The 9,860-nt window shown below is 47.8% G+C and overlaps 1 protein-coding gene across 2 annotated transcripts in view; it reads left to right on the top strand.

Moving 5' to 3' along the window:
* Window positions 1-4,966: 4,966 nt before the first annotated feature.
* Window positions 4,967-9,860, top strand: part of PLEKHO1 (pleckstrin homology domain containing O1) — a 46,801-nt gene continuing 41,907 nt past the window's right edge. Inside the window, exons 1-2 of one of the 2 annotated variants that reach the window (XM_066609175.1) lie at window positions 4,967-5,188; window positions 7,827-7,973. In XM_066609175.1, coding sequence (XP_066465272.1) covers window positions 5,162-5,188; window positions 7,827-7,973 — 174 coding nt within the window. In that variant the 5' untranslated portion in view covers window positions 4,967-5,161. Of the gene's footprint in view, window positions 5,189-5,429; window positions 5,464-7,826; window positions 7,974-9,860 lie in introns of those variants that run through there. The other variant, XM_066609176.1, reaches the window with a different exon arrangement.

Here is a 9,860-nt window from a genome sequence, read left to right as displayed (position 1 = left end):
GGGGGGAATGTCACTAGGTGTAGAGCTGACAACAGGGCCTGGTGGGGGGATGTTACCAGGTGTGGAGCTGACAACGGGGTCTGGCGGGGTGATGTCACAAGGTGTAGAGCTGACAATGGGGTCTGGTGGGGAGATGTCACCAGGTGTAGAGCTGACAACGGGGTCTAGCGGGGGAATGTCACCAGGTGTAGAGCTGACAATGGGGTTTGGTGGGGGGATGTCACTAGGTTTGGAGCTGACAACGGGGTCTGGTGGTACGATGTCACCAGGTATAGAGCTGAAACGAGAGTCTTTGTTAGGGGGTTGTCACCGGGTGTAGAGCTGAACACAGAGTCTCGAGGGGGAATGTCACCAGGTGTAGAGCTGACAATGGGATCTGGTGGTGGAAGATGTCACCAGGCATAGAGCTGACAATGGGGTCTGGTGGTGGGATGTCACCAGGTGTGGAGCTGACAACGGGGTCAGGCGGGGTGATGTCACAAGGTGTAGAGCTGACAATGGGGCCTGGTGGGGGGATGTCACCAGGTGTAGAGCTGACAATGGGGTCTGGTGGTAGGATGTCACCAGGTGTAGAGCTGACAACGGGGTCAGGAGGTGGGATGTCACCAGATGTGGAGCTGACAACTGGGTCAGGAGGGGGGATGTCACCAGGTGTAGAGCTGGCAATGGGGTCTGGTGGTTCGATGTCACCAGATGTAGAACTGACAATGGGGTCTGGTGGGGGGATGTCACCAGGTGTAGAGCAGACAATGTGGTCTGGTGGTGGGATGTCACCAGGTGTAGAGCTGACAATGGGGTCTGGTGGGGGGATGTCACCAGGTGTAGATCTGACAATGGGGTCTGGTGGTGGGATGTCACCAGATGTAGAGCTGACAATGGGGTCTGGTGGGGGGATGTCACCAGGTGTAGAGCTGACAATGGGGTCTGGGGGGGGAATGTCACTAGGTGTAGAGCTGACAATGGGGTCTGGAGGGGATATGTCACCAGGTGTAGAGCTGACAACGGGGTCTGGTGGGGGAATGTCACTAGGTGTAGAGCTGACAACAGGGCCTGGTGGGGGGATGTTACCAGGTGTGGAGCTGACAACGGGGTCTGGCGGGGTGATGTCACCAGGTGTAGAGCTGACAATGGGGTCTGGTGGGGAGATGTCACCAGGTGTAGAGCTGACAACGGGGTCTAGCGGGGGAATGTCACCAGGTGTAGAGCTGACAATGGGGTTTGGTGGGGGGATGTCACTAGGTTTGGAGCTGACAACGGGGTCTGGTGGTACGATGTCACCAGGTATAGAGCTGAAACGAGAGTCTTTGTTAGGGGGTTGTCACCGGGTGTAGAGCTGAACACAGAGTCTCGAGGGGGAATGTCACCAGGTGTAGAGCTGACAATGGGATCTGGTGGTGGAAGATGTCACCAGGCATAGAGCTGACAATGGGGTCTGGTGGTGGGATGTCACCAGGTGTGGAGCTGACAACGGGGTCAGGCGGGGTGATGTCACAAGGTGTAGAGCTGACAATGGGGCCTGGTGGGGGGATGTCACCAGGTGTAGAGCTGACAATGGGGTCTGGTGGTAGGATGTCACCAGGTGTAGAGCTGACAACGGGGTCAGGAGGTGGGATGTCACCAGATGTGGAGCTGACAACTGGGTCAGGAGGGGGGATGTCACCAGGTGTAGAGCTGACAATGGGGTCTGGAGGTGGGATATCACCAGATGTAGAGCTGAAACAAGGGTCTTTGTAGGGGGGTGTCACCGGGTGTAGAGCTGAACACAGAGTCTCGAGGGGGAATGTCACCAGGTGTAGAGCTGACAATGGGGTCTGGTGGTGGGATGTCACCAGGTGTAGAGCTGACAACAGGGTCTGGTGGTTCGATGTCACCAGATGTAGAGCTGACAATGAGGTCTGGTGGTAGGATGTCACCAGGTGTAGAGCTGACAATGGGGTCTGGTGGTTTGATGTCACCAGATGTAGAACTCACAATGGGGTCTGGTGGGGGGATGTCACCAGGTGTAGAGCAGACAATGGGGTCTGGTGGTGGGATGTCACCAGGTGTAGAGCTGACAATGGGGTCTGGTGGGGGGTTGTCACCAGGTGTAGAGCTGACAATGGGGTCTGGTGGTGGGATGTCACCAGATGTAGAGCTGACAATGGGGTCTGGTGGGGGCATGTCACCAGGTGTAGAGCTGACAACGGGGTCTGGTGGGGGGATGTTACCAGATGCAGAGCTGACAATGGGGTCTGGTGGGGGGATGTCACCAGGTCTAGAGCTGACACCAGGGTCTTTGTAGAGGGAAGTCACCAGGTGTAGAGCTGAGCACAGTGTCTGGAGGGGGGATGTCACCAGGTGTAGAGCTGACAATGGGGTCTGGTAGTGGGATGTCACCAGGTGTAGAGCTGACAATGGGGTTTGGTGGGGGGATGTCACTAGGTTTGGAGCTGACAACGGGGTCTGGTGGTACGATGTCACCAGGTATAGAGCTGAAGCAAGAGTCTTTGTAGGGGGGTGTCACCGGGTGTAGAGCTGAACACAGAGTCTCGAGGGGGAATGTCACCAGGTGTAGAGCTGACAATGGGGTCTGGTGGTGGGGGATGTCACCAGGCATAGAGCTGACAATGGGGTCTGGTAGTGGGATGTCACCAGGTGTGGAGCTGACAACAGGGTCAGGCGGGGTGATGTCACAAGGTGTAGAGCTGACAATGGGGTCTGGTGGGGGGATGTCACCAGGTGTAGAGCTGACAATGGGGTCTGGTGGTAGGATGTCACCAGGTGTAGAGCTGACAACGGGGTCAGGAGCTGGGATGTCACCAGATGTAGAGCTGACAACTGGGTCAGGAGGGGTGATGTCACCAGGTGTAGAGCTGACAATGGGGTCTGGTGGTGGGATATCACCAGGTGTAGAGCTGACAATGGGTTCTGGTGGTGGGATGTCACCAGATGTAGAGCTGACAATGGGGTCTGGTGGGGGGATGTCACAGGTGTAGAGCTGACAATGGGGTCTGTAAGGGAGATGTCACCAGGTGTAGAGCTGACAACGGGGTCTGGTGGTATGATGTCACCAGGTGTAGAGCTGACACCAGGGTCTTTGTAAGGGGGTGTCACCAGGTGTAGAGCTGAACACAGAGTCTGGAGGGGGGATGTTTACCAGGTGTAGATCTGACAATGGCGTCTGGAGCGGGGATGTCACTAGGTGTAGAGCTGACAACGAGGTCTGGTGGTGGGATGTCACCAGATGTAGAGCTGACATCAGGGTCTGGTGGGGGCAGGTCACTAGGTGTAGAGCTGACAATGGGGTCTGGTGGTGGGATGTCACCAGATGTAGAGCTGACAATGGGGTCTGGTAGGGGAATGTCACGAGGTATAGAGCTGACAACGGAGTCTGGCGGTGGTACGATGTCACCAGGTGTAGAGCTGACACCCTGGGCCTTTGTAGGGTGATGTCACCAGTTGTATAGCTGAATACAGAGTCTGGAGGGAGAATGTCACCAGGTGTAGAGCTGACAATGGGGTCTGGAGAGGGGATGTCACCAGGTGTAGAGCTGACAACGAGGTCTGGTGGTGGGATGTCACCAGATGTCAAGCTGACAATGGGGTCTGGTGGTGGGATGTCACCAGGTGTAGAGTTGAAAATGGGGTCTGGTAGGAGGGATGTCAGCAACCAATCAGTAAGGGACATCACAGCTTCTGGACCTTCCAGAGTCCACTGTTGGTCATGTTATAGGAGATGAAGATTATCAGATGTGTGTGGTGCCACCATGTTCAGGGTGACCTTGTAAACTGACAGAATGTGGACAACGAAGCCTTATAGGAGCTGTGAAGACATCACACAAATCATCTGCTCTCACTCATGGAGTTTTACAGGCCATTGGAACATCCACTATTACCAGAACCATCCATAGGGAACTGTATGTGAAGGGTTACCATGGACGAGTGGCTGCACACAACATCACAGCAGTAAATGCACAGTGGTGCCTGCGATGGCGCTTGGAGTGTCGGACTGTAAATGAGTGGCAGCAAGTATTGTGGACAGAGGAATCACAGGGCGCCATCTTCCATCGGATGGTCACACTTTGGTGTGGTGGATGCTTGGAGAGCAGTTTTTACATGACTGCATCATCCCAACAGTGAGGTTTGGAGGAGGTCTGTTATGTTGTGGGTGGGTTTCAAGGGCTGTTAATTATAATGAAGCCAATTCTCAACGCCGATGCGTAGAGAGACATTCCAGACAATGTGGCATCATCTACCCTGTAACAATACTCTGTACAGCTCCATGTCTCTACAACATGACCAAGGGCCATGTCATACGTTGAGGCTTGGTTTGAGAAGAACTTCTACAAACTTCATTAGCTGGTCCAAAGTCCTGATCTCAATCCTATCAAGCCTCTTTGTGATGAATTAGGAACGTCGTATCTGTGCCCATCATCCCTCTCATCATTATCTGAAGCTCCTCAAGGAATGGAGGCCAATCCTTTCACACATCTATGGGAATTTGGTGGAAAGCAGCCGCGGAGGGTTACTGCAGTCACTGAGGCCGAAGGCGGCCAACTCCGGATGGAAAGAAGATGGAATTTCATCACCTTCCATGTGTGTCCCAATACTTCTGTCAACATAGTGTAACATGGGCTATGCCGCTATTTGCTTGCGTACGGCTGTAAATTGGCAGAAGGTCATTTGTCTGACCGGGGGTTTAAATCCCCCTCAATGTCCATCTTTACATGTACAGGAAAGCGTCAAATTCTCCATCATTTGTGCCCTGGTGATCAGTGGCATTTGTGGATGCTGAAGGGTTACATGGCGCTGTAGGACGGGGAGGGGGCTTCTAGTGGGGATGACTGAGAGTCTACAGGCATGAGGGGGCCTCAGGATTACACAATCCCCCCATCTCCTCCTCCAGTGTATAGGGGGTGTAAGAGGAGAAACAAAGGAGGAAGCCTCCTCGCTCTCACGTGTTGTCATGTAATGTGATGTGACATCAGAGCTGCTCTCCATAGATGGAGCAGAGAGGGGGCTGTGAGCGGAGCTGGGGACAGCTCTGGATGCTGGAGAGGCTTGGCTGCACTCACTGAAACCAGATCCTCTGTCTGCACAATACCAGGAGCCAGGCTGCATTACACCCACTCTGCAGGCGCTCCTCACACCCTGCCCGCAGCCTGGCACTGAGAGCAGCAGCATGAAGAAGAACATCTCTACAAAGAGGGTATGGTGGGCACACTGGGGGCTCTGGGTCTGGGCGCATGCATGCACATAGACCGCCTGCACATATATATGCATGGGCACCACTGAGGAGGGGGTGCCTTATATTCCAGAGGGGGCTCCATGGCAAGGAATAGGCACTAAGGGCTCAATGCCTGCAGCCTGTGTGCGGATGGATGTTGTATTCCATGTAGCAGCAGATGGAGAGAAACTATTAGTGTGAGCTGTGTGCTCCACATCAATGCCAGCAGCTGCACCGAGGAGCCTGGGGGATTATAGGTTACATATAATGGGTTTTATGGGGGTCTGTAGGATTATAGGTTACATATACTGGGGTCTTCTGGGGGGCCGTGGGATTATAGGTTACATATACTGGAGTCTTCTGGGGGGCCGTGGGATTATAGATTACATATACTGGGGTCTTATGGGGGGCTGTGGGATTATAGGTTACATATAATGGGGTCTTCTGGGGGGCCGTGGGATTATAGGTTACATATAATGGGTTTTATGGGGGTCTGTAGGATTATAGGTTACATATACTGGGGTCTTCTGGGGGGCCATGGGATTATAGGTTACATATACTGGAGTCTTCTGGGGGCCCGTGGGATTATAGGTTACATATAATGGGTTTTATGGGGGGCCGTGGGATTATAGGTTACATATACTGGGGTTTTATGGGGGCTGTGGGATTATAGGTTACATATAATAGGTTTTATGGGGGGCTGTGGGATTATAGGTTACATATACTGGGGTTTTATGGGGGGCTGTGGGATTATAGGTTACATATAATGGGTTTTATGGGGGGCTGTGGGATTATAGGTTACATATACTGGGGTTTTACGGGGGGGCTGTGGGGTTATACGTTACATATATTGGGGTTTTATGGGGGGCCGTGGGATTATAGGTTACATATAATGGGTTTTATGTGGGGCTGTGGGATTATAGGTTACAAATACTGGGGTTTTATGGGGGGATGTGGGATTATAGGTTACATATACTTATAGGGGCTCCGTGTCTCTGGCCTTGCATCTTGTATTGTAGGAAAGCATATGTGTGTATATATGTGTATATTAAGGGGGCCAGTGCTACTATTACTGGGGGGCTTTGTGATTGTATAGGGATGAGCAACTCAATGTATATATCTTCAAATACAGTATATATGGGGTTCTGGCCTAGCAACGTGTTCTGTATTATGTGTGCGAAAATGTATATAGAATAGAGATCTATCTCCTATCTATCTATCTATCTATCTATCTATCTATCTATCTATCTATCTATCTATCTATCTATCTCCTATCTATCTATCTATCTATCTCATATCTATCTATCTATCTATCTATCTATCTCCTATCTATCTCACATCTATCTATCTATCTATCTATCTATCTATCTATCTATCATATCTATCTATCTATCTATCTATCTCATATCTATCTATCTATCTATCTATCTATCTATCTATCTATCATATCTATCTATCTATCTATCTATCTATCTATCTATCTATCTATCTATCTATCTATCTCCTATCTATCTATCTATCTATCTATCTATCTATCTATCTATCTCATATCTATCTATCTATCTATCTATCTATCTATCTATCTATCTATCTATCTATCTCCTATCTATCTATCTATCTATCTATCTATCTATCTATCTATCTCATATCTATCTATCTATCTATCTATCTATCCATCTATCTATCTTATATCTATCTATATATCTCATATCTATCTATCCATCTATCTATCTTATATCTATCTATATATCTCATATCTATCTATCTATCTATCTCATATCTATCTATCTATCCATCTCCTATCTATCTCATATCTATCTATCTATCTATCTATCTATCTATCTATCTATCTATCTATCTATCTATCTATCATCTATCTCCTATTTATCTATCTATCTATCTATCTATCTATCTATCTATCTATCTATATCTATCTATCTCCTATCTATCTATCTATCTATCTATCTATCTATCTATCTATCTCCTATCTATCTATCTATCTATCTATCTATCTATATCTATCTATCTATCTATCTATCTATCATCTATCTATCTATCTATCTATATCTATCTATCTCCTATCTATCTATCTATCTATCTATCTATCTATCTATCTATCTATCTCCTATCTATCTATCTATCTATCTATCTATCTATCATCTATCTATCTATCTCCTATCTATCTATCTATCTATCTATCTATCTATCTATCTATCTATGTCCTATCTTTCTATCTCATATCTATCTCCTATCTATCTATCTATCTATCTATCTATCTATCTATCTATCTATCTATCTATCTATCTATCTATGTCCTATCTTTCTATCTCATATCTATCTCCTATCTATCTCATATCTATCTATCTATCTATCTATCTATCTCATATCTCTATCTATCTATCTTCTATCTATCTATCTATCTATCTATCTATCTATCTATCTATCTATCTATCTATCTATCTATCAGCATATATACTATGTAGTGTTATTCTGTATCAGGTGATGCTGTTGTCGCCGGGTCCTCCCTCATTTGCCCCCAGTCTGCATTAGACTGAGCAGACAGCGTCCCCTCCTATACCCCATCCTCATTATGTCACCTATTTCTCTCTCCCGGGTGTAGGGCCCTCTGGACGGGAATCAGGCCCCCAGCCAGCCGGAAAAAGTGGGCTGGATTCGGAAATACTGCGGAAAAGGCATCTTCAGGGAGATCTGGAAGAACCGATATGTGGTGATCCGGGGAGACCAGCTGTACATGTCGGAGAAGGAGGTACAGACTTTATATCCTCTGCAGGAATGAGAGCATTGTCTGTGTGCCATGGTAATGAATGCCAGGGTGTGCCTGCCCAAGCACAGGTGGGCAGATGCCGGGTTTGGATTATTTTATGTGACCGGTACATTTACTTGTTGTGCTGACGTGGGTCCTATAGATTGTAAGCTCTTCGGGCGAGTGCGTTCTGTACCGCTCCTCTGTATGCATTTAGGTTGTATATATGCTTCTGTAGTATATATTTTATGGATTTGAACGCGTTATCTGTTTCCAACTGCTGGAAATAAAAAATGGCGCCACGAGCTTGTCGTCTGTGATGTGATGTAACTCGCTGACCTGGATTTATATATCCTTAACGGGATCAATACTAATTGTCATTCTGCTGCTGCTTCTAGAAAGTACAATGAGATTAGGTTACCGGGTGATAGACGGGGGGAAGTATGCTGACCGCACGCGGTAAAAATAGATACGGTTCATTCTATGTGAGCAGATTATGTGGCGCTTCCTTTACGTGCACTCAGAACGCTGTATTATTAACTGAGGAAAGACCCAGTCTGCTCCGAAACGCGTTGTACCAGACATGAAAGAAGGATTTTATCCCCTTATTGATGGCAAAATACCTGATCGTTGCCATCAAAAGTAGGACTTGTCCTACAAAAAACAAGCCTCTTACGTTAGGTCAACGGGTTATGGCTCTTGCAAAGCGACCTTGAAAATTGCTTGGTCCTTAAGGCACAAAATAAGCTGGGTACTAAGGGGTTAAACAGCAATTCTGTTTGATGGCCGTGCCAAAAAGAATCCAGAATTGAGCGCAACCAACATAGTGCAAAGTCTTCAGCATCCACCCTATTGCACTTTGTGTATACAGTCCTGCACCTCCTACCTCTTGGCCAGTCTTCGGGGAGAGGCGCTTTACTTATGGCCCCAGTTGTATCTGGAAGCTGGTTTCTTTTAAAAGGATACCCAACGAGGTCCATCACCAAGACAGAATATCAGGTGGACCTTTACTTCTGGATTGAAAGAGATTCTTCCCGTTTGTGGTCAATACAATAGGAACTGGAAGCCTCAATGATATCTCCGGTACCTTGCCAGGGAATAGATGACCATCCCATGGATGAGCCTTCAAGACTGCTGTTACAATTACATGACAGATTTGGACTTGATGGACTTATCTAGGGCTTGGTTCAAGGTTCGAGAAATTGTCAAAATTTTTTCAGACATGTCACAGCCATAGATAGTATAAAACGTTGCCCACAGGGACTGGAATCACTTGTCCGACCTTCCAGACAAGGACAGGAGAAGGTGGGAAATGAATATGAGGACATGTTGATGGGAGATCAAGGTCGATGTCGGCCAACACTATTCGGTGGTACTCTTATATGGAGCTGGTTATTGTCCACCTAGGTAGACTTTAATGATGGTCAAGTACATTGGTAGTTTAGTTGTCGAAGATTCTACTTGATCTACTTGGTTTCTACATTATGTCTACTCTTGGGCAAGATTTCTCTAGTCAACACAGTATAGCTCTCGTTCCCGAGAATCTCCAGGACCATGGATGGATGCCTAATAATTGTGCCAAGGCTAATAATTTCAATTATGGTTATCTTGCTAAAAATAGTTGATTGGATGGCATTGGGGTCACCATACATTCATCTTCTGTAGGAGGACATGCCATATGAGTAAAGGGCCCCATATAGATTAGAGTTTTGCCCAAACCTGTTGACTTTGTCAGGTCCAAATGACTCTCACTGTGTATGGGGGCTTTCTGACATTGGATTGGGCATGTTGAATATAAAGGCTGAATCCTTTTGAGCCCCCAGAGATATGCCACCACGAGAGGTGTGTGGCTGCAGCTTTCTCCACTGTCCCCATGTAAAACCTATGGAT

This window comes from Eleutherodactylus coqui, chromosome 6 (genome assembly GCF_035609145.1).
Source record: "Eleutherodactylus coqui strain aEleCoq1 chromosome 6, aEleCoq1.hap1, whole genome shotgun sequence".
In the NCBI taxonomy this organism is placed as follows: Eukaryota; Metazoa; Chordata; class Amphibia; order Anura; family Eleutherodactylidae; genus Eleutherodactylus; species Eleutherodactylus coqui.
Note: the sequence above shows the minus strand (reverse complement) of the source record. Positions and strands in the feature narration are given on the sequence as shown.